This window comes from Nicotiana sylvestris, chromosome 7 (assembly GCF_000393655.2).
Source record: "Nicotiana sylvestris chromosome 7, ASM39365v2, whole genome shotgun sequence".
NCBI classification, from domain to species: Eukaryota; Viridiplantae; Streptophyta; class Magnoliopsida; order Solanales; family Solanaceae; genus Nicotiana; species Nicotiana sylvestris.
In genome coordinates, this window is record NC_091063.1 from 137368758 (window position 1) to 137395023 (window position 26266).

The following is a 26266-nucleotide window of genomic DNA, read 5'->3' on the forward strand; positions in this document are numbered from 1 at the left end:
ATCAACCGTCACTACAACTGAGAGCAGACATTCATATATGGCAGAAGTGCTTTTCAGTTTGTTATTTGGTTCTTAGAGCCTGTTAGGAATTCTAGCTTTTGGCTTATTTTTGTCATTTTAGCTTAAAAATAAGTGTTTAAAAATACTTTTTTACTTTATCCAAACACTACAAAATGGCTTAAAAGCAATTTTGGCTTAAAGCACTTATAATAAGTCAATCCAAACGGGCTCTTATTCGTGGGCTTGGTCGCAGACGGTTAAGAAAAAAAGTTCATTCCTCCTGGCACAGGCATGTACATTGCACAGATTTACCGTTAAGTAGCAATATCACGCTTGATCATGTCTCCATATACATCGCAAAGATGAGATGAAAGGTAAAATGAAAGGTTGCATCTCTAATCTACAAATGTCTAATGACAATAAAGCATATTATCCATTCAAGTTCTACTAAATACTGTTGGATTTTCAGGAGAAAGTGTTTATACAATATAGAAGTTTGTCACAAAGATTTGTGGGAGGAAAACCCTTCAAGAGATTGTCATTTTTATCAATACCAGAACCAGTCCCTAGAGTTGAAAGTTTCTTTGCAAAAAGTTTTGCTATCTAACCGCGAATCAACAATTTCTAAAGAAGATGCTGTTGGATCTTTTCATTGTATGTATGTCTATTACAATGGAAGACCACAAGGTTAGGATCTCTAAGGTAATGTGGAACCAGTGAAATCTCCAGTTCTACGACCAGGAAGATGCACCAAGTCCATCCACTACCCTTGGGTTAGCAATCCTTCTGCCAACTAGATCTTTCAGCTCGATTTCGCCAGGAAACCTATTCTCTTTCAGTTTAGAGAAAATCTGTCAAATAAATTAAAATTGAACAGTGAGAGGTGACACAAGAATTTACAGAAAGCTACTTGCTAATTTGCTATGAATTGAAGAAACAAATCCAGTACACAGTAATGTTGCTGAGAAGGAACACAAAAAAGCAATTACTCTTGCGCTTGACAAAAATAAAATATCTCAAGAGGTTAGTTTCAGCTGCGTCTGAAATTGTCTCAAGTGGAAATAACTTTCTTATCACTCGAAGACCATCTTGTATTTCATAAAAAATGGGGCCGCAATATAATTTTTACAGAAGGGCCATACAATCCAATTTTTAGGCATTAGGATAGTTTCAAGAGTGGGTGATTATCATATGAGATACGCAACATATCATATAATTCTCGTTCTTGAAAATTCACACTTCTCTAAGAATTGCCGATAATTGTGAAATTAAAGAAATAATCTACAAAAGCCCAGGTATAGGTGTTCGAAAAATCTATTTGTCCCTCGACGATGATGTGTCCGTCTATTGTATAACTCTCAACAACAAAAAAAGATACTCTCTTTTGTCCCACTTATGTGGGCATTCCTTTTTAGACCGTCCCAAAACGAATGACACCTTTCTATATTTAAAAACAGTTTAATTGTGTACTTCCCATCATACCCTTAATGAGATGGTTTCTAACGACTTATTTTGGACAACAAATTTCAAAAGTCTTTCTTTCTTTCTTAAACTCTGTGCCTAGTTAAACACCTCCATATGAAATGGGACGGAGGAGGTAATAATTACCCCACCTAATGGACCACTTCAGTACAAAGCTAACAGGTTGGCAGAGGCAGCCAAATGCTTTTTTATCTTATAATAGGTGGAGCAGTCATGCATGGCATTGCCTCTAAATCAATGTAGTTGTGCTTTTGAGATTTTAAAATGTAATCAAGTCATTTTCTCAAATTGCCCGACATCCTACTAACAGACTGCAATTTATGCTGTTAACTGGACACACAGCTGACTCCATACCTCAGGTCATGCAAAAGACAAGAAATGTAAATGGACCCGATCTTGACTCACATTCTCAAGCCTTATAAGTTTGAAATATTCTAGGCAGTCAATATAAAACAACATATCACATGCTATAGGGGCTACAGAGATTTCTGTGAACCTTTGATACTTCAAAAGTTAAGATACACTTGAAATCTTTCATATAAAGGCAACGCTCAAAGATGATCCTCGCCAAATTTACATCATTGAAAAGTGAGTGTAACATGCCAATTGGACATTTTCTGAAAATGAACCACAATTTATATTAAGCAATTTTTTCCCTCTGTGAGCAGGTGAAAGAGAAAGAGAATGAGAGGTGTGCTTAGAGTTAAAGGTCAGTGTTTTATATTCATGGTCCCATATCAGATGATTAAAAGTAAAGTTCCATTTCAGTTCCGAAAAGGCAAAGAAGTGAACATAGTAAAAATTAATATATCCTATCTGAATAGAGAATGGCAGATAGTGCAACATAAATATCTAAAATCATCAAGTAGCCCTTTTAGATGGACATCTATCCAGTCTCAAGTAAAGATGATTTTCCAGAATTTTCTTTTCTCCTAAATCAGATGGTTTTAGGCACAAAATGGTAATCATCTCCCAAACTTTTTAAACTCAAGGAAAAAGTTAAAAAAACATTAACAGATAGAAAAAGTACGTACCAGTTCACCATTACAATACACTTCAAAAGCACCAGAGCTTTGCAGCATGGACTGAAAGAAATTTCCCAGGAGCCAAGTGGTTGCCATAGTTCCGAATCTGTTAGCACGCAAGTGATAGAACCATGGAGGTGGTACGGCAAATCCCAACCTAGGAAATATTTGTTCGCCACCCATTACAAGGCCAATAACGCCAAATTGGAAAACGGGAACTACTTTGCTCAACAAACGTTTTGGAAGTGGAGGAGGATAGTTAGCAAGGACAACATGGATACCAGGAAACTGATTTTCCAACATGTTTTTCATTGTCACGGCTGACCCTCTGCCAAGAAAAATTACACTTTAAGCAGTTTGATATGGTATGAGGCAAACAGTAGTTTGGCAAACATACCATAAGCCACACCTAGAACTAGATGACCAATCAAATGAAGTAATGAAATGTACACAAAAATTTCTTTTCCATATAATGCGGCTGTCATTATCTTCTCTTAGCACGCAAAGAACCGTATCAGTGACTTAAAATGTTTATGCACCAACTTACCAAGCATGCGCTTCTATGCAGAGGTGGATCCTCTATGGTTTTGAGTTCGGGATTCTATAACTCATTTGATTTACTGGGTCTGGAATCAATTATTTGTACTTATTTAATGAATTTTTTAAAATACATAAAGGGTCCGTACCAAAGCTACCGGGTTCGGATAAACGCATAACCTGAACTCTACATCTCACCCTGCTTCTATGGATTCTGTATTTTGGCAGATATGGGAAAGGCTTGTGTGTCTTAATGGCATTCAACAGACTGAACAAGGAAGTTGTACAACGTCTTCTCTACAAATCAAACAACAAGGTTATGGCCTTCTAAGAGGCCAACACAGTAGAAGTTCCCAAAATTCTCCTTTAGTTTTGGAAACACTTTTCCGTCCTGCAATTAAGACTATTACACCACTTAACTTAGAATGAAATAAGCACTCAATCAAACGAGTTCAAATCATGTCAGAAAGCCAAGAGATTATGCTCCTCAATAACTCAATATTCTTGACACTATCATCTTTTTTCTTGAGGATATAGAGGATTTATACCGTAAGTGGTAGGAGCCCGAAATTGGTACAAGGGGATTCATAAAAATGAGCATTGAAGTGTCACACCTAAGATTTGAACTTGTGAGCTAAGGCAATTTTTGAAACCCCTTTACTCCAGTGTCAAGAGGATTTACAGTTCATATATGACCAATTTTTTTTGTTTTTTTAACTATTTATTCGTTGCGATTTTCGAGGAAGGGGATTCACCTTGGCTCCCTTTAGCTCCGCAACTATTCACAGCCGACCCCAGCTAGTTTGGACTGAAGCCTAGTTTATTAACTGACTGATAACCTATTATCTTGACTTCCCCACTTTAAACAACTTGTCCATCACATAAGCTAACATGCCATTTCAATTGCTAATTTATTGGAGAGCATTTTCTGAAATTGGAAGAAAGAATTCCAAACATTGCCAAGAATATACTAAACTAATATACTTTGTCCAAAAATTTCGATAAATCAAGCAACCCCATATGATGTTATAAAAACAGCATTAGAAACAAAACCTGAAAGAACATGAAGAACAGAAATCAATGCTGACGGTGTTACCAATACCAACTGCACCAATACCACCAGTTTTCTGCAAAGTCAAACACGAAACAAAGAATTCAAAATTAAAACTAAAGATACCAATTTCGTTAAAAAGAAAGAGAAAGAAAAGAGAACATTTTTGAGGTACCTGAGTAGGGAAATCAAGAGTCTGAGGTTGTTGTTGTTGGATAACTGACGGCGGTTGATGGTGGTGGTGATCGGAAGTGGGTTTTTGAGGGGGCGGAGTAAAAAGACTGAAGAGATCGGAGATGAATAGGAAAAGGGGTAATCCCACTAGAAGAAGCTGAGTTCGATCCATTGTTTGTGTGGGGGTGAGAGAAAGAGAGGGAGAGGAAGAAGGAAATTGTAAGAATTGTAACAAGGTTTTGTCAAGGAAAAGAAAAATGTTTTTAAAAAAATGTAAAACCTACTTGGGTGAGAAATTAGGTAGGCGTTTGGACATAAGAATTGTAAATTTCGAAAAAGTGGTGAATTTTTTTTTAAGTGTTATGGTATTTGAAATTTAAAGTTGCGTTTGGACATAAATTTTAGTTTGGATTGATTTTGAAGTTTTGTGAGTGATTTAAGTGAAAATTTTGAAAAACAACTTTTTGCAGTATTTTAAATTTTCGAAAATTTCCAAAATGTATCTTCAAGCGAAAATTGAAAATTTTATGAACAAATGCTGATTTCGAAAAAAAAGTAAAAATATTTTTTGGAAAAATCTTCCATCAAATTTTATGTCCAAACGGGCACTAGATCTTGGATTAATACTTATTTTGTGTTTGGGTCGTTGTAAAAATTGGTGACATTGCATCTGGACGGTGTTTGAACTATGGGTGTCTAACGGGCCGGGTTTAACCATAACCGGACCGGCCCAGACCGGTTAAAACCGGAACCGGCACGGACCGGTACAAGGGGGTCGGGTGGGCTGAGTTAAAGGGGTAAGGGAAGTTGGTCCGTTTACGTTGGGGCTACCGGTTAACTAGCCCGGCCGAAACCAGTATAACGGCTACTTAATTTTTTTTATTTTTATTTTTAAATGTTTTTGCTTTCTAACCGTTGGCCCAATGGTTGTTTTGCACATTTAGTCCTTTTTTGGGCCAATTTTTTTTAAATTTAACACTTTTGTAATTACTAATTTAGCCCTTTGAAAAACTATAAAACACACTGCCCTTCTTCTTCATTTCTTCACTCATCTCTCATTTCTCAAACTCAAATTCTTAAATCTCAATTCAAGTTAAATCATGCCCCGTACTTCTGAGTGCGCTCATATGTTTGGGAACACTTTGAGGTGATAGAAGAAAATGAAGAAGTTCAGAAAGTAAAGTGCAAGAACTGTGGTCGAGTCTTAAATCTTCGTCCAAAGTGTGGCACAGGCAATTTAAGGAGGCATATGAAGAGTTGTCTTGAGCGTCCTCCAGAAATTCGTATTTAAGTTGATTTGAGACAATTTGTGTTGTTTTAAAATTATTAGACGTATTTATGCTTAATGTTTTAGTTTGTTAGATTAATTTGAAGTATTGTTATGCATGAAAATTTAGTTTTACTCTTTTTTCGTTAATTTACTTGTTAAATGCAAACTTCAATTTTGTAATTTTGAAATAAATGTAGCACTTGCAATTTATAAGTGCAATTTTTTCTCATCTTCATTGTATTCTTTATATTTTTACTTTATATTAATATAACTTACAATAGTTATACAAAATATATATAAAAAAAATTATACTAACCCGGCCCGACTCGGCCCATTATATCCGTAACCCGTACGGTTTAATTTTTACCCGGATGAACCCGAACCCGTTAAACCCGATAAGCACTAACCCCTAACCGGCCTGGTTCCCAACCCGTCCGGTTCCTAATTTTGCCTACCTAGCCCGACCCGACCCATCCATTAGACACCCTTAGTTTGAACTGAGAATGGTGTTTTGACTATATTTTAAGTATTTAAAATTAATAATAATATTTAAGTGTTAAATTAAAGTAAGTAATATATACTACTGGGCTCTTTTGGATGAGCTTTTTTCAAGTGACTTCGTAAGTTTTTGGCTTGTTTTGTCATTTTAGCTTAAAATCAAGCGCTTAAAAATATTTTTTTTACTTTATCCAAAAACTACAAAATGACATAAAAATTATTTTAGCTTAAAAACACTTAAAATAAGCCAATTCAAACGATCTCTATAACTTTGATCCAAAAATAATTAAAACGTTGCATGTCCAAACACCTCCTGGAAATGCCAAGGTTATCACTTATCATACCAGACTACAAGTCTAAGGAATTACCTAAACACTAGGTGTTGCTCATTTTTTTTTTTGAATTTTTTTTCTCTCTCCTTTGATTCCCCTTTGTTAGAGCTATTGCTCCTTTGGTGACTCAAACCCACAACCGTGAGGTCTTGCTCACTTTTTCTCCTCCTTTAGGGGTATTTTTTTGGCAATTGAACAACTTTTTATTAATTACCAAGTGTAATTGTACAAACCAAGGCAACTAATCATTTTGCTTTAATGTCAATTCTCACAAAGAGTCCACAAACTCAAATAATTTCTTATTTTGTCCAACTCTAATGCATACAAGTTGTCTTCAATTCATGTAACATATTCTTCATTCCTTTAGTTCTTTTGTGGTACAACCTTTTGTTTCTTTCAATCCAAATGTCATAAACAGCAGTTGCAAAGCAGGCTTTAAGTAACACACTTTGAAGTCTTCTACTTCTAGCTCTTCCTTGTACCCATTTTCATTCCTATTTCCAATTCATGACAATTCTATTGCATTTCAGTCAGTTTAACATACTCTGCCATAGTCTCTTTGAATAACTGCAGTCAAACATGATATGATCTTGAGTTTCAAAAAATTCTTTTCAGGGGTCGTTTGAGATAATTAATTGATCACGCCCAACTATGCCTTATAAAAAGGACAACGCAGACGTTGCAAATATAATCTGAGTATTTAGCCCAGAGTCAACCCACAAGGAATTAACCTATCAATTACTCTTGTTAGACTCACTAAATTCTCCGTAATCAATTTCCCAAACGTTTTGAATAACAATTAAGGATATTTCTACTAGCTATAACTGACTGCAATTAAGTAACTAAAGACTAACTATGATTAAGTTGTAAACAATTAAAAGAAGGATCTAAGGTTGTGATTTTCCCTATTGATGGAATCCCTTCCGGTTTTGTTTCATATAGATTTGCATAATCATCTCTATCGATCATGAGCACTCTTATTACCGTAAATCTCTCCCGAGTAATTACAACAATTTACTAAACGCACTCTCCCGAGCTACGCTAGCTGGCCTTAATTACAGCTCACTTTAGATCACACCCAAGGCTTCGTTATCCCTAATCCCGCCTTTAAACCCTCTATTATTGATCCCTCATATACATTGGGAGTGGTGATGTTCAACAATTACCTAAATATGCACTCTCTCCCGAGTAATACATACTAAATAGGCACAACTAATTGAGGATCCTATCAATTAACTACAACAAGAACGTAGTTGAACAAATAGAGATTAAACCGGGCAAACTATATTATTATAACAAGAAGTTCATCGTTCAATAGGTTCCATCAAAACCCTAGACTAAGGAATTAGCTACTCATAGCAAAGCAAGCTAAAACTACAAAAGTATGCATAATGTGCAATTGAAATAACAAAGAGAAGATTAAAAAACTCTAATGGTTGATTGCTCTTCTCACACTTGTTCTCGCCTCCAAATTAGTCTAAAAACAAGCTTAACCTTTGCTTGGGCGAGTTTGTTGAGTTTATAAGGGGTTAGGATAAGTTTTCCCCGATTTATACTTTAGTCCCACAATTTCTGGGCAGTTGCACAGTCGACCGCGACCGTGGCAGAATGCGGCACGACCGTGGTGAAACACAAACATTCTGCCTCACTTTCTTGGCCTACCGTGGTCCAGCCGCGGTCGAGGTGGCCTCCAGCCTAGTCCTCTTTTGCCTCGTCCTTGCTTAATTTCATTTGGGTGCTTTTTGATTGGCCTTTTATCCACATTATTGACTCCAAACACTCCATAGGCTCTTTCTAACTTGGATTAGTCCCTACAAAGCAAAAGAACACCAATTAGAGTACCTTGTTATCATTTAGCCTTTAAAACAACAATAAAGCATGGTACATTTAGAGTGTAAATATCGTCTATATAGCCTATTATCAACACCCAATACTTAAATCATTGCTAGTCCTCGAGCAATCCACCACACTCTATAAAGGCTCCTTCCCTAAGCTTTTCCCTTAACGTCTTACACCAAGAACAACTCACCAAAGTTGCGCCTAGTAGTGAACAATCTTTTCCTCACAAGTCGACTCTCACGGCCGTGCACTATTCGTACTCACTCAAACTACTCTATACAGAAGTCAAGACTTACCTTTCCTTCGTGAATCACATGCCCTCACGTCACACAAGAGAGTAGTTCCACAAATAATAATATTAAGAACATTTAGGATCTCAGATAGACAAAATTCGCTCACTCTCAAAAAGAACATTCACATGCCATAAAGATGCACCATAGGCTTGCCTGTAGTGTACTACTCTACTAATCGAGCCCATTCAGTCTAAGATCAATTAGGACTTCACTTAGTTGTAATGTAGGCTAAGGGACGGGTAAGATATATTTGGATATAGTGACTAACCTCCCTAAGCACTTTTAATACAATCACATTAACCTTCAAAACCATACTTATGTCAACCAGACCTTCCACTGCATTTTATCTATAACATCCCACTCCATTAGGTGCAATTGTATCAAGTCACCACTTATCAACTACTACATTTACTCATTCTCTCTTTTTTTCTTGTTTTTTTAAGAGGTGCTTATTCTTTTACTTTTCCAAAAAATGCACATTTCCTCTATTTCATCGGTTCCACTCAAAAACCAAACCACCACACCACACTTTAACTTTTGCATATTTCAATATCATTCAAGTGCTCATGGGAGGTAAATGGGTTCAAACAGATGGGTCATTCAAACAATTGGGTAAGGTTCACAATGTGGTTGCCAAAGAAACAGACTTATAGGCTCAACGAGGTTGACTATGATGTATCACATTTAGGTGGGTCTACTTTATATAGTTGGCTTAACAAAGAAATGCCTATATCACTTTTAAGACTGAATAAAGCTACTATTTTGCTTTGCAAACATATGGGGCAAGTTCTAGGCATCAAATGTAAAGTATAAAATACAGTACAACTCACACACACATGGCACACGACTCATTCTAGATTGGCTCATCAAGACACTCTCGTTTGAGTATTCAAGTCAGTTACAAACATGCAATTTAAGGCACTTTAGCAAGAATCAACCACTGAGACTAAGCGTTACACTCTAGTGTCTACTGTGTTTAGGTGTATCAACACCAAGGGTTTCTCTTTCTATTTCAGCTCGTAGACCATCAATACTAACTAAAAACTAAAAACAAAATAAACACAAACTACCTACACCCGGTTCAAGCTAAACCCTTGGAAAAGAATCGTGGTCCAAAGAAAAACCAAGGGGGAGTTACTACACTACCTAAAACAAAAAAAAAATCTTTTTGGTAATTTCTCTAGACTTACTTCCCTCAAGAACTGTCTAAAAGATCCGTCATCAGGAAGAGTCCCCATATTCTTTTTTTTTTGTTTTTTTGTTGTTCGACTTATATCCCTCAAGAGACTTGTCGAGAGGTGTCCGTCTTCGAGCCAAGTCGAAATTTACCAATATAAACCAACAATACCAAACAAACAAACAAAACAACATCATACAAAGTTATACACTTTTTACAACAACAACCATCCCTCACCCCACACTTAAGACTTTGGCATGTCCCCATGTCAACAAATATAAAGCATAGTAAGGTAAGGGGACTTCTCTGATGCTCAATCCTGATCAGAGACGGTGCTAAGATCGAGGTGACACGCTCGTCCTAGTGCCCGGAGCCATCCCATGAAATTTTTCTCCAACTTGACCTATTGAGTAGACAAATTATCAACTCTGGTGCCCAGGTCAGTGACAGAAGTGCGGAGACCAGCCATTTCTTGCTCCAGGGTTGTCATACGGGTACTTCGGCGGGCCTATAATGGGCCTGCCTCATCAGCTCTCGTCTGTGGTGGGGCAGCAGCAACTTCAGCATCCTCATCAGCTTCATCATCATCCTCAACCATCACTACCGGCTCTCTCTCAACTGTGATTTTGCTAGCCCGAAATGGGGCTTTCAATGGCAATTTCCCATCAACTCTGGGATTTTCAGGGACTCGTGCAGCACGACACAGCTTGGTAACGAGAGACGGGAAGTAAAATCCTTTGAGTACTTCTAGGGAGCGAATGAACATCTCATCATGGAGGAGCTTGGCGACATCAAAGTCCTGGTGGGTCATAAAACAGTAGATAGTTGTTGCTCGTGCCTCATTGACATCGGTCGTGTTACTGGAGGGTAGCAAACGGCTGTTGATAATTGTGATCCAACACTTAGCCTCCCAATTGAGAGACTGTGAGTTCAATGTGATCCGGTGCTTTATCCATATATGCTCCTTGTCAGGCACACATATTGCTTCAAGAATTGGTGCCCACCAAATAGTTAGGCGATGATAAGCAATGTAAGTATCTCTATCCCCAGTGAATACATGCAGCTGGTACACCCAGCGTATGGCCTCAATGGACGTATTTACCCGGGTGTTTCGAACTGTGACCACCCCATTCTCATGCTCCAGGCAGTTAGCATAGAATTCCCTAGCCATCTGTACATTCGCCTCCTCTGGTTCATCAAAGAAGATGTCCAGCTGACACCTCATCAACTCAACAAAGATATTTGGGCATTCCACTTGCAAGGCTTGCCGGTCAATATGCACTTCAGGTAACAATTTCTTGGACGCTTTGGCATTATACCTGTCCTCACCAGGTTTGGAGACAAACCTAGCACGGTCAAATTGTTCCGCACTAGTTTGACCCTGAGCTCTGGAAGAACTGTCCGGTCCACTAGCAGAGGACCCTGTGGTACGTCTCTTCCTCGATGGATGCATTGTACCTGCCAAACACAGAGTCTCCTATTAGTGAGGGTTTGAATTGTGTGAACCCTGGGTGGTTACTCAGACTTCACCACTACCATGGTCACATTAGGCATTAGAACTTCATTGGGGCAATTTCACAAACATCTTGTGAGCACGGCTCTATCCTAACATACCTAGCCCCATGGAGACATCAATTCTTCCCCCAAATCAACAATTCGTACTTCACCATTCCACCCTACCACAACTAGTTTTACACACACAATAACACACTTCTCCACAACATTGTGCACATAACCCATGAAAAAGCAAAAAAGAAAATCAAAAAAAATCTACTAGAAATACTACACAATTAAAGTATTGAACTTGCATAAAACTAAAACAAAAATACAAGATAAGAGAGAGAGAAGGTTGATATACCTGGATGCAGGAGAGGGTGAGAGGAATGGAGGTTGGGGGAGATGGGTGTATGTGTGAGGGAGAGGTGAAGAAGAAGAAGAGAGGAGAGAAGATGTTAGGGTTAGAGAGAGAGAGGCGATGGGGAAAGTAAGGGGGGCGTTTCTTTTAATTTTATTAGGAGGGGGAATTAGAAAAGAAAAAGAAAAGAAAAAAGAAAAAAATGAACGAAAAGTCGTGAATCACCGCGGTCGACCGCGGTCCCACTCTGGCCACGGTGAATGAATAGGTGAGAGGCAGAATACTTATGTTTTACCGCAGTCGCGGTGGATCACGTAAGCCTAAGGCAGAATACTCCTCTTTTGCCGCGGTCATGAGGATTTGTTTTTTTTCATAAGAAGGTTACATAAGAAAACAAAAACAACAACATTCATGGGTTGCCTCCCATGCAGCGCCTGATTTAACGTCACGGCACGACGCAGATAAGTGCATTTATGGTTCTCTCGACCTCTGAGGTTCAGTCAGGTGGATATCTGTCACTTTCTTAGGTTCATTCATGCCCACATATAGTTTTAATCTCTACCCATTAACTCTAAATGTATGAGAGTCTTTCTCTGCGGCAATCTCTACGGCCCCTGAAGGGAATACTTCGACCACTCGAAATGGTCCAGACCATCGTGACTTGAGCTTACCCAGAAATACCCTTAATCTTGAGTTATAGAGCAATACCATGTCCCCGGGCTTGAAATTATGCTCCACAATGTTCTTGTCGTGCAACCTCTTCATTCTTTCCTTATACAACCTTGTGCTCTCAAAAGCAAGATATTTGAACTCGTCGAGCTCATGCAATTCTGTGATTCTCATCGTGCATGCAACCTCGATGTCTAGATTCAGCTATTTCAGTGCCGACCATGCTTTATGTTCAAGTTCCACTGGCAGGTGGCATGCCTTCCCGAACACCAAATTATATGGTGACATACCAATCAGTGTTTTAAAAGCTGTTCTATAGGCTCAAAGTGCATCGTCTAGCTTTTTCACCCAATCAGTTCTTGTGACGTTTACAGTCTTGGTTAGCACACTCTTTATCTCTCTGTTTGACACTTCAACTTGTCCACTGGTCTGAGGATGATATGGGGTTGCCACCTTGTGGTGCACATCATACTTCGCTAGCAATTTCTCGAAGGCTCGATTGCAGAAGTGAGTGCCTCCGTCACTGATAATAGTTCTTGGGGTCCCAAAACGGAATATATTCTTCTTCAAAAATCCCACCACCACTCTTGCATCATTAGTGGGAAATGCTGCAGCTTCTACCCATTTGGACACGTAATCTATAGAAGTAGGTACTTCTTGCTAAAGGAGCTGACGAAGGGGCCCATGAAGTCAATCCCCCAGACATCAAACACTTCCATCTCTTGAATAGGGTTCATGGGCATCTCGTGGTGATGGGAAATGTTCCCGATTCGCTGACATTCATTATAGCCCTTCACCCATTGATATGCATCCTTAAACACTGTTGGCCAGAAGAACCCGACCTCTAACACTTTCACAGCCGTCCTGACTCCTCTAAAATGCCCTCCATACGCCGATGCGTGACATGCCTGCAAAACAGAAGATTGTTCTATCTCGGGGACACACCTCCGGATCATATTAGCAACACATATTCGAAACAGATAAGGTTCATACCAATAATACATGCGGCAGTCACGATAAAACTTTTTCTTTTGTACAAAGGAAAGGTCATAGGGAACTATACCACTTGCCAGGTAATTTGCAAAGTCTGCATACCATGGCACTTCCTCAAGGCTTGTAGCAAGCAGTTGCTCGTCTGGAAAGGTTTACAAAATATCCTCAACCTCAACTGAGTTTTCAGCTCCCTCAAGTCATGATACATGATCAGCGACTTGGTTTTCTATGCCCTTACAATCACGAATTTCGAGGTCGAACTCTTGCAGTAACAACACCCAACGAATTAGGCGCGGTTTAGACTCCTTCTTCTCAATCAAGTACCTGAGAACTGCATGATCAGTGTATACAATTATCTTAGAGCCAATCAGGTATAATTTGAACTTGTCGAATGCAAACACCACAGCCAACATCTCCTTTTCAGTCACAGTGTAGTTCAGCTGGGCTCCACTAAGCATTCTACTGGCATAGTAGATTGGGTGCATTAGCTTTTCTTTCCGCTATCCCAGCACTGTCCCCACGGCATAGTTACTGGCATCACACGTGAGTTGGAATGGTTACTCCTAGTCGGGGGCGACAATGATAGGTGTTGTGACTAACCTTTGTTCAACTCCTGCAATGATGAATGCTACCCTGCAATCATTAGAAAACAATAACGAGTGATCTTTTTCCAATAACGTACAGAGAAGGTTGACAATTTTTGAGAAGTCTCTTATGAATCTCTGGTAGAAACCGGCATGCCCGAGAAAGCTCCTGATTGCCTTGACTGAAGTGGGAGGTGGCAGCTTTGCTATCACGTCAACTTTGGCACGGTCCACCTCGATTCCCTTGCTTGATACCTAGTGTCCCAAGACTATGCCCCCTTGTACCATAAAATGACACTTCTCCCAATTAAGTACCAGGTTAGTCTCAATACATCTTTTCAGCACACGGGTCAGATTTATAAGGCACTCATCGAATGAATTTCCCACCACTAAGAAATCGTACATGAACATCTCAATTATGTCTTCGACCATGTCAGTGAATATGGCCATCATGCACCTTTGGAATGTGGCAGGTGCATTTCATAGGCTAAAGGGCATCCTCCAAAAAGCATAAATGTCATAAGGGCAAGTGAATGAGGTTTTCTCTCTGTCCTCTGGTGCAATGGAGATTTGATTGTACTCTGAGTACCCATCCAAAAAACAGAAGTGAAACCTCTCTGCCAATCTGTCTAGCATCTGATCAATGAAGGAAAGTGGGAAGTGGTCTTTCCGGGTGGCCAGATTTAATTTTCTATAGTCCATGCAAATTCTCCAGCCTGTGACGGTTCTTGTAGAGATCAGCTCATTATTATCATTTTTGACCACCGTCATGCCACCCTTCTTAGGAACACATTGCACCAGGCTAAGCCAGTTGCTATCAGATATTGGGAAAATGACTCCCGTATCCAACCACTTTATCACTTCTTTCTTCACCACTTCCTTCATGTTGGGGTTCAACCTTCTTTGGTGTTCCCTGGAAGGTTTTTGTCCCTTTTCCAGCATAATTTTATGCATATAATAGGCTGGGCTGATCCCCTTAATGTCTGCCATGGTCCACCTAATGGCAGTTTTGCACTCCTTGAGTACCTGCAAAAGTTGTTGTGCCTGCACATCTAACAAACTAGATGAGATAATAACGAGTACTGTGGATCTAGGTCCTAGGAACTCATACCTGAGATGGGCGGGCAGTGGTTTCAATTCCAGCTTTGGTGGTTCTTCGATGGATGGCTTAGCTGGAGGAGTTTCTCTATTTTCTAAGTGCAAGGGCTCGAATTCAAGAGTTCTATCCCAAAACCCTCTTCCCTCTAAAGCCAACACCCACTCTGCCAGTTCTTCCCCTTACCGGGGTTAATGATGCCATCGATCTCAATGATGCATCCTGTTGATACATATATACTTTATTTTTAATACATATATACTTTCAAAATAACATATATGCAGTTATAAACATGCATGAGCATTTTTATAATTTTTTATGCAATTTTCAAAACTCATTTATAACATTTCACAAGGGCAGACCCTGAACAAAAAGACTATTCGAGCGGCGCCCTTACACAGTCAAAAATCATTCTCAAAATAGTTGTTATGCAATGCTAAGGCTGGGTATTGATGAAGGGTTTCAATCGATTCATCCATCATTCTCTATCACACCAATTCCACTCGACAGTCCAACAAGATCTAAATTTACCAGACATGCAACAAGAGGGTCCTCAATAGTTAGCGTCTTATCATCAGCTTCTACGATCACATCCACACATCAATAAGAGAACAATTGGCGAATTCACTTGGTCGTCTCATAGATTTATACACATTGAATGTTATTTCCTCATCGTTCAGCCTCATCTTGAGCTCCCCAGTCTCACAATCAATGATAGCTCTCCTAGTGGCCAAGAACTTCCTTCCCAAAATTATGGGAATTTCTTCATCTACCTTGCAATCTAGAATCACAAAATCTGCAGGGAACACAAATTTCCCTACCTGAATTAATACATCATCCAAGATACCAGAGGGTCTTTTCACGGTCTTGTCAGCCAACTGCAACAATATAGAAGTGGGTCTGGCTCTTCCAATCCCCAACCTCTTATAAATCGCCAGGGGCATCAAATTTATGCTCGCCCCCAAATCACAAAGTGCTTTGGTGAAAGAAAAGTTACCAATAGTGAATGGAATTGTGAAACTCCCTGGGTCAGACAGCTTCTCAGCAATTGGTCTAGTAACCACCACACTGCAGGTCTGATTAAGAGTCACTGTGGCCAAGTCTTGGAAATAGAGTTTTTGGGACATCAAATCCTTCATCATTTTTGCATAACCAGGCATCTCATTCAATGCATCAATCAATGAAATATTTACCTGGATTTGTTTCTGCATCTCTAAGAATTTCTTGTATTGTTCCTCTTTTTGGTACTTGGCCAGCCTCTATGGGAATGGTGCGGGGGGTCTCTTCTTCCCAATGATGTGGGTATTTTCTTTGTCAACTACCACCTCAACTACCGGTTCCTGGGTTGTCTCAGCTTCTTTCTCAGCCTCGATCTGGGTGTTATGTTCTTCCTAGGCAGGCTATACTGTCACCTCTGTTAGTTTTGTTGACTTATCTAGCTCAATGGGCACTGGTACAAATGTCTTGGCTTGTCTACTTTCTCGAGCCCTGTCTTGCTCCAAGTCTAAGTCTCTGCCATTATGTAGACTCACTACCATCAGCTGCTTTGGTCCTTGATCTTTTGGATTTACATGTGTGTCTGTAGGCAATGTCCCAAGAGGACGATTATTCAAGGACCTCGAAATTTGGCCCATTTGCACTTCAATATTCTTAATAGCTGACTCATGTGCATCTACTCTTTCACTCATCTTTGCATTTGACCCAATAACCTGCTGCATCATCGCCTCGAGTCTAGAAAACCCATCTTCCTGCCTTCCACCATGCTGCTGCTAAGGAGGATGATAACCCTACTGCTAATTTTGATTATTATATCCCTGCGACCTTTGGTAAGGTGCCATATTATTGAGAGGTCTCATACCTCCCATGTTTCCATTATTGAGCTGTGGCTGGACTGGCCTGTATGGCTGATTTTGCTGGCCCCAATTTTGACCACCCTGTCTTTGACCTCCATAATTAGACACATAATTCATGTCCCTAGGGTAGTGATGATGATCACTTTCTGCATTCCACGGGTTACTAATTGGTTGACTAATGCAAGATGTGTATAAGCCCCCATTGGTAGTATCTACAATGTGTACCTGCTGCTTCTGCCCTGACTCTTTCACATTTTTTGCAAGTATACTCAGCTGTGCCATTAATGTGGCTATATTTTCAGCAAGAGTGTTGGATGGATCTAAGGGCACTGAGTGAACCACTAGAGTGATAGGTGCATTCCTGGTTGTCCACCCCAAATTCTGTGCCATCTTGTCAAGCAGACTCTGGATCACTCTCCCAAATTCTGTGCCATCTTCCGGTTATGTTTCATATAGATTTGCATAATTATCTCTATCAATCATGAGCACTCTTATTACCGTAAATCTCTCCCAAGTAATTATGACAATTTAGTAAATGCACTCTCCCGAGCTACGCTAGCTGGCCTTAATTACAACTCACTTTAGATCACACCCAAGGTTTCGTTATCCCTAATCCCGCCTTTAAACCCTCGGTTATTGACCCCTTATATACTTTGGGAGTGGTGATGTTCAACAATTACCTAAATATGCACTCTCTCCCAAGTAATACATACTAAATAGGCACAGTTAATTGATGATCCTATCAATTAACTACAATAAGAACGTAGTTGAACAAATAGAGATTAAACCAGGCAAACTATATTATTATAATAAGAAGTTCATACTTCAATAGGTTCCATCAAAATCCTAGACTAAGGAATTAGCTACTCATAGCAAAGCAAGATAAAACTACAAAAGTATGCATAATGTGCAATTGAAATAACAAAGAGAAGATTGAAAAACTCTAATGGTTGATTGCTCTTCTCACACTTGTTCTCGCCTCCAAATCAGTCTAAAAATAAGCTTAACCTTTGTTTGGGCGAGTTTGTTGAGTTTATAAGGGGTTATGATAAGTTTTCCCCGATTTACACTTTAGTCCTACAATTTCTGGGCAGCTACACAGTCGACCGCGGCCGTGGCAGAACGTGGCGCGACCGTGGTGAAACACAAACATTCTGCCTCTCTTTCTTGGCCTACCGCGGTCCAGCCGCGGTCGACCGCGGTCGCGGTGGCCTCCAGCCCAGTCCTCCTTTCCCTCTTCCTTGCTTAATTTCATTTGGGTGCTTCTTGATTGACCATATTATTGACTCCAAACACTCCATAGGCTCTTCCTAACTTGGATTAGTCTATGCGAAGGAAAATAACACCAATTAGAGTATCTTGTTATCATTTAGCTTTTAAAACAACATTAAAGCATGGTACATTTAGAGTGTAAAAATCTTCTATATAGCCTATTATCATTAATCAGGGGATTAAATTTGAGATGAGTTTATCCCCCGTTTGATTGGGGGATGAAATCGTAGTATAACTAATCTCGGGATTAATTATCCCAGGATTGTAATATTTTTTTATCCCTATGGAATGGTAGAATAACTAATCCCGAGATAATTAACCAGAGAATAACTTGTTTCTTGACCAAACGACCACACAGATACCATCAATATCAATGTTCATCTTAATAGAATATCTTGAATTCTCAATCTTCTAAGTAAAGCCAGTCATAGGATGAATACAATTTTAGGGCTGGCAGCATCATAACAGACAAGATTCTACCACAGAACATTTAGAACTTCTCCTCTTAAAGCCTGTTTGGATGTGAAATTTTCCATGTCTAATCAGCTGAATATAGTTAGCTAGGACCAATCAGTGCTTCCTTATGTGTATTATTTTCCCCACCATCCAAAGTCCTGCTTTAGGGGTATTTTTCTTATGGAAAAGAAAATATTTTTTTATTTTTAGTGAGAATTAGATTTTGATTACATTTCTATATCTAGTTTGATGCAAAATTAATGACATGTTGTAATCACACAAGGTGAAAGATAGTCCATGTGATAGTATCTTGACAAAATTTTAAGTATCAATTAAAAATTAGTAATAATATTTAATATTGATTGAAGTAAGTATAATGGGGTAAAAATTCATAGTTAGTCAAACAGAGTAACCTTTTGTCATCGGCAATACAGATTATATTTCCTTTTTTTTTCCCGGTGAAAAATACTTTATCTACAAAATAATTTCGAACCTTGAACCAACCAGTGGAAAATCTTAAACCCTCTGGTTTTGCACAAATTTAAAGTTGTAAACAATGTTTCCAATATTGAATAATTTTTAATAATTTAATTCGGTGCAACATTTTATTTTCTTAAACTCTTTGTGCCCTCAAATGGTGTAATAGCAGAAATGCGAAATGGTTCGTTCTTGGACACGAGTGTTATAATGAACAAGAATAAAAGCAAATGAGCCTAAGATTATGCCCCTTTTTCTTGATTAGTGTTACTGTCTAAGATTAATTAGCTTATTTAGGTCTCGCCTAGCTAGATTATTGACTAAGATCAAGTGCCCGGTGCCCTTGCTCAATTTCAAATTCATCAACGAAAAGGTTCCCTTTTTAATAATAAAATGCTAATTATATACTAACATTTTTCCACTCATTTTAATATTAAAATAAGAGAGTTAAGCAGTTGAAGGGAGACTATGATGCATAATGAAGGTGTGCTCTGCATTGAACCTCCGCTTAGCAAAACATCCATCTTTATTCCAGAGTCAGTAGTGATCTCAGACGAACTATGAATGCTTTAGGGAAATAAATTATCGCTGCTTACATATAATAATCAAGCTGTTGACATGAGCTTTATTAGCCAGTATATTACAGTCTTGTGCTATCCCGGTTTTCATGAGTATTTTAGAGAATAAGCCAATTCTCATAGGAAGTGGCCTACTTCCACACTTACATAGGTGAAATCTGTCAAGGGTGCTCCTATAACTCTAATACCCCACTCATACGAGCTACAGATTTTTATTATGAAATCTTGAGCTTGGTCTACTACAGATTTGTTGTCCACCATTTGAAAACGAAAAAATCTACTAGCAATATATTTTTTCGCACCTGCCTCCTCAGTATCATACTTACTCTGCAATGCTTTCCAGAGTTTCTTTGCAGTATAGTAAGTTCCTTCCATCTCTTGAAATGAGTACCATTGAAACAAAATGGCTTGTTGAGATCTCTCACCTTGATATCTACAGATTTTTCAACTGTAGTCATAATGAATCTCCTTAAAATTGTTAGTGAAAATACAATTATATTTGAAAAATAAAATAAAGAAAATAAAATATCTTCAGGCTACGACGTTGATGTCTCGCTCTCTTTAAGGAGATTCAAGCCCACTACAGCAAAGTCTTTACTGGTCCAGTAGTAATCCTCTCGACTTGTCTCCCGCAGGATACAACTGTCCGATCACGTCGTATGACTCGAACAAACTCTAAACAAGTTGTTGAGTCCAAAACTCCACCAAGATGAACACCTTCTTTCAACACAAGTAAAAACTCTCTTCTTATTTTTTAAAACTTTAACCTCACTTTATTGAAACACTCTACAATTATTTTTTACACCACATTATGGAAGAAAGACTCCTATTGACAGGTATAAAAATTCTTCCTTGAATTAAATTGGAAGTAAGTGGGATAATAAGCTATGAAATCATGGAGAACATGAGATAATGGTTAAATTAGTAGGTAATTAGTGGTAGAATATGAAGAAGAGTTACAAAAGAGTTATGACCATTTTTTACATCATGGAGTTGTGGAAGTTATGATTATTTTCTATATCATGGAGCAGTGAGAGTTATGACATATTTTATTTTAATAATAAAATACTAATATACTAACATTATAAGTTAAATACTATTTTATATGGTTATATATTATATCTGGAACACCTTGAACATAGTTGAGTGATAAGTCCAGCGGTTCAGGGTGTAGGGGCGGACATTCGGTACTTCGATTCGGTATTTAGGTATTCGATTTATCATTGTGTATACCAAATATCGTACGAAAGTAGTTCGGTACGGTTCAATATTTCTTATGTTGATTCGGTACGGTTTCGGTTTGATACATTAACGGGAATCTGTCTTTTAAAAGGAAATCTTTTACAAATGTGTATAGATGATATAAATGGAGGGTAAACAGTCGTTGTGCTAACACTGCTAATCTAGAAAGCGGGAGGTGGAGGAACTGGGAAGGGGGATCACAAGCATTCATCTATTCACATTTGTAAATGATTCTCTAATGATAATATATGGACTAGATGAATGAATGTCTATATTCCTTCAGTGGAGGTACTCCATGGTGACACCACTGAGAACACCTAAAACGGACCAAGAAACCATAATCATATCAGATCAAGAGTTAGTTGCACATCATATGTATAGTTGCTCTCTTGATTTTTCTAGAATGAAGGCAGCATTCATTAATAAAGAAAAGGCAGATAATGAAACCTTTCCTCATTGATGGACTACTCCAAAATAATTATGGAAGTTACTGAAATGTTGAAATGCTATGCAGAAACAAAATTACAATGGTAGTTCAACTCAAGTAATAATTTAGTATTTCGATATTTCGGTAGGTATACCGAAATATCGAAACCTCTATACCGAGGACCGTATCGAAATAACCAAAAAATTGATACCATATTATACCGAAATACCGAATTAATTCGGTCCGGCTCGGAATTCATTTTTTTTGATTTTATGCTCACCCCTACCAGGGTGTTCAAAGTGACATGTTGTTCACGAGTTCAAAGTTCAACCCATTTTGTTTGCCAAAACTAAACGGAGACCACCATATGTGGTGTATTTGATTTATTTCAATCAAAAAAAGTTTTCTAATAAAATAACTCTTAAAACTTAATTTTGTGTTGAAATAAACAACTCTAAAAAATAATTCTTTAAATTAATTTTATAATTTAAAAGTCTAGCTCTACAGAAATTTCTGTAACAGAAGCTCTCTACAAACTATAAATCCTCCCAACTCTATCTTTCCTTTGATTTTATGCTTACTTTTTTAGTAACATTTCTAATGTTGTCTTTTTATTATTTGTTTTTGATTTTTAAAATTATAGTTCGATTAACAGTTTCTTTTTTGCTTAGCTAAATATTGCATAGTTTGAATTGATAAATTTGATACACCATATTAACAAAAAAAATTATTGACTTGTTGAAAATCTGAACACACTTGATAAAATTTTTGACTACGCGACTCCTTAGAAGTCCATCAATCCTGCTCCTTAAACCCTGTTTCAATTCAAGGTCAAAGCAATTTGAAGAAATGTATGGAATAAAACCCCATCAAAGAGAAGACAAAAGTTTTTCTTCAACTGGGAGGAAAAACGATGAAAATGAGTCTTCTAGCTAAATAAAGTGTTGAGACTACTATTTATACATAATACAAAATGAAGGCTATCTTCTACAAAATGATTATATTTGCAAGAATAAATAGTGCTACTGAAAGAAGTCTTCAAGGTGGGTCAGTCTTGATATATTGGGTAGAGTCATGTGTTTGAGCCTTTGTACCAAGAACTTGGACTTCAACACCCCCTCCCCCGCAAGCTGGAATGGGCCACCAGTCCGAGCTTGGAAAGAAAAACAGTATGTGAAACACCTGACATAACCTTAGTGAAAACATCAGCTAATTGAGCAGCAGAAGAAATAGCATGCAAGGCAATAAGTCCAGACGCAAGCTGCTCTCGCACAAAATGGCAATCGATCTCAATATGTTTGGTACGCTCATGAAACACCGGATTTTTAGCAATGTGGATAGCAGAGTGATTATCACAAAATACTGAAACAGGGGAGAAGGAAAATATCCCAAACTCACTGAGAAGCCGAACCACCCAAACAATTTCAGCAACAACCTGACACAAAGCCCTATACTCAGCCTCAGCTGAAGAAAGAGCAATAGTAGTCTATTTCTTGGACTTCCAGGAGATAGGACAACCCCCAAATAATAATAGATAGCCACTTACAGACCTCCGGGATGTGGAAAAACTTGCCCAATCGGAATCACAAAACCCAACAAAATCAAAAGTAGTGGAATTGTTGAAGAGCAAACCCAAATAAGAAGTACCCACCAAGTATCTCAACACATGCAGTGCAGTATCAAAATGAGGAACCCTTGGCTGTGACATGAATTGACTGAAATGTTGAACATTAAAAGAGATATCAGGTCTAGTGTGTTGGAGGAAATTAAACTTACCAATTAAGCTCCTATACACAGAAGGATCGGGAAGAAGCTCACCAGAATCAACAAACAACTTGGAGTGAACATCTAAAGGAGAACTCACAGGACTAACATGTTGACAATTGAATTCTGAAAGTAAGTCTAACAGAAACTTTTGTTGGGTGACAAGCAGACCCTGAGGATGTTTAATGAGCTGAAGACCCAAAAAATAATATGCTTCACCTAAATCCTTAATCCGGAACTGAGCATCCAAAAAAGATTTCAAAGCAGTGATTTCACTCAAATCATCACCAGTTAGAAGGATGTCATCCACATAAATGGCAACAATAGTAATAGAAGTAACAGACAACTTAGTGAACATGGAATAATCATTCTTACTTGGAGTATAACCCTTAGATTGGAGAGCAGTAGAGAGTTTAGCATACCATTGCCTTGATGCTTGTCTAAGTCCATAAAGGGATTTATTGAGCTTGCAAACTAAAGACACAAAAGAGTCACTAGAAAGAACTTGCAAACCAAGAAGAACTTTCATATACACCTCCTCATCTAAATCACCATGCAAAAATGTATTATTGACATCTAGTAGAAAAATAATCCAATTTTTCTTAACAGCAACACTCAACAGACATTTAATGGTAGTAAGTTTAATGACAGGAGAAAATGTTTCAGTGAAATCCACCCCCTCTTGTTGAGTGTCCCTCCTTATAAGCAGCCTAGCTTTATATCTTTCCACACTCCCATCAGCCCTTTATTTAATTTTATAGACCCATTTGGAAGAAATTGCCTTCTTACCAGGAGGTAAAGGAACAATGGTCCAGGTGTTATTGGCCTCTAGTGCCTGAAATTCTTTCACCATGGCATCTTGCTTATCCTGCCAAGCAGGATTAGACACTACTTGATGATAAAATTGAGGTTCAAGCAAGCAACTTTCAGACAAAGACTGGCAATCCTTAGAAATAGAGACATTAGAGCAAACATAATCCTTAAGGTAAAATGGGGGATTAGAAGGCCTAGAGGACTTTCTCAAAGGAAGAGAGGAAGAAGAAGGAACTGAAGGGACTGGAGAAGGTGGGGTTAAGGGGACAGAGGCAGAGGAAGAAGAAACAAGAGAGAAAACAGATGGATCAATAGAGGTAGGAGTAGGAGAAAAAATAGATGAGGGAACCAAAGAAGGAGGGAGAGGAGAAGAAGAAGAAGAATAAGGAAAGATAGTTTCATGAAAAATAACATCTCTGAAAAAGAAAACAGTATGTTTAACCAAATTCAACAATTTATAAGCATTCTTTGTCATGCTATATCCAAGAAACACACATGAAATAGTTCTGGACTTGAATTTGTCCCTATAAGGTTTGGGCACAGCAGCAAAACATAAACAACCAAAGACCTTTAGATGAGAATATATAGGTGGGGATCCATACAATAGTTCAAAAGGAGTTTTATGTTGTAACAAGGGAGAAAGAAACCTATTAATCAGGTAAGTGGCAGTAAGAATGCATTCCCCCCAATATTTGAGTGGTAATTTAGACTGAAAAAGAAGAGATGTAGCAGTTTCTAGCAAGTATTTATGTTTCCTCTCCACAACCCCATTCTGCTGAGGAGTATGTGGACAAGAAGTCTGGTGGAGAATGCCTTGTGCTGAAAAAAATGAAACAGCTTCAGTACTTGAACCTAGTTCAAAAGCATTATCAGATCTAAGTGTTTGAATGGAGGAGTGAAATTGGTTCTGAACCAAAAAAATGAAGGATTTCAAAAGAGTAAAAACATTTGATTTGGTGGAGAGTAAATGAGTCCAAGTGGCTCTAGAAAAATCATCCACAATGGTTAAAAAGTATCTAAAACCATTATAAGTTTGAGTGTGGTATGGACCCCATAAATCTATATGAACAAGTTGAAAAGTAGCATCGGTTTTAATAGAGCTTTCAGGAAAAGAAAGTCTTTGCTGCCTAGCCATTGGACAAACATCACAGATAAAAGGTTGTTTCTTGGAAAGTTTATCCTTAATGTGAGCAATTGACTTCATTTTATGAAAATGCATGAGACCAAGCCTCAAATGCCAAGCCATATCAAAATCAAAGGCAGAATCAAGAGAATGTACAGAATTGGAAACAATTTTATTGACTTCAATGGTATTTACAATGTTATCATGACAAACTTTAGATGGAAAACAAGCAGAATTGGCAAAAATATCATTACTGACTGAATGAGCAAAAACAGAAGGTAATGTTGAAGGGAAAGCCTCAGGCTGGAAGAGATACAACCCATTGAAGATTTTACCAAGAACCAGTGACCTCTTCAGTGAAAGGCCTTGTAAGATACAATCATAAGCAGAAAAAAGAGCTTTACAACTTAGTTGCAACAAAAGTTGATGCAATGATATCAAATTGTACTACAAAGGAAGGTACAAGCAAAACATTTTGCAAGAGTAGGTTAGTTGTCAAACGAAGAGAACCTGAACATGTTACTTTAACTCTATAACCATTGGGAAGTATGACTAAGTAAGGAACAACAAGAGGTTTTATATCAATTAGAAGAGATTTCTGGGGAGTCATATGATTAGTCGCTCCTGAATCTATTATCCAAGGATTACCAACTACTCTAGAAAGATTGTAGGCAAAAACACGACAAGTTCTGGTATCAACATAAGGAAGCAAACCTGCAAAGTTGGCAGATACAGGAATAGTGGTGTCCGGAGAGACCTTAGACTGGTGGAACAAGCTCAACAAATGTTCGTACTGTTCCTTTGTGAAACCATGGCTTTTGGAATCAGATTGTTCAAAACGATTATCAGATGAAAAAGTATCTGGTTGTCCAAGATCATGACCCGCACTATAAGATTCTGAAACATGAGCATAGGCAACAGGTTTTCTAAATTTGCTAGGTTGGGGAGCACCAGGGTAACCATGTAGTTTGTAACATTTTTCGATACTATGTCCCGGTTTCTTACTGTATTTGCACACCACAGTAGCTCTCTTGGAGTTGAAATTGACTTTCTGAGGATATGACTTATGCACACCAGCAGTATAGGGACCAACTAAGGCTTCTGAACTCCAGTGAAGAATAAGGCAGATTCAAAGGAGAAGGAAGGAGGTGCGGATTGAGCCTCACACTGACTCTCATAATTTAACAGCATGGAATATGCAGTGTCACTGTCGGGCAAAGGTTTGATTGCCAGAATATTTCTCCTAATCGTGGTAAATGTGTCGTTAAGGCCCATTAGAAACTGATGAAATTTTTGATCCTCCTCTATTTTTTGAAAAGCCTCCTTGCATCCACACACACAATCAGGATAAGTGATCGAATATGCTAATTCATCCCATAGCTTCTT

General features: G+C 38.3%; 1 protein-coding gene across 1 annotated transcript; it reads right to left on the reverse strand.

Moving 5' to 3' along the window:
* Positions 1-414: 414 nt before the first annotated feature.
* LOC104220298 (selT-like protein) lies at positions 415-4512 on the reverse strand. Its single transcript, XM_009771140.2, has 4 exons — positions 4271-4512; positions 4098-4171; positions 2517-2835; positions 415-851 (listed from the first exon to the last, which is right to left on the reverse strand). The coding sequence occupies exons 1-4, from the start codon at positions 4439-4441 to the stop codon at positions 732-734; spliced, it is 684 nt and encodes a 227-aa protein (XP_009769442.1). The 5' UTR covers positions 4442-4512; the 3' UTR covers positions 415-731.
* Between the last annotated feature and the right edge of the window lie 21754 nt (positions 4513-26266).

What these genes read in the sequence shown, in the direction of transcription:
- LOC104220298 (XM_009771140.2), bottom strand. Translation starts at nt 4,441, where the DNA reads ATGGATCGAACTCAGCTTCTTCTAGTGGGATTACCCCTTTTCCTATTC. An exon ending in TGTTCTTCATGTTCTTTCAG is followed by an intron (nt 2,836 to 4,097) that starts GTTTTGTTTCTA and finishes TTTTCTTGGCAG; the next exon opens with AGGGTCAGCCGTGACAATGA. An exon ending in TGTATTGTAATGGTGAACTG is followed by an intron (nt 852 to 2,516) that starts GTACGTACTTTT and finishes TTTATTTGACAG; the next exon opens with ATTTTCTCTAAACTGAAAGA.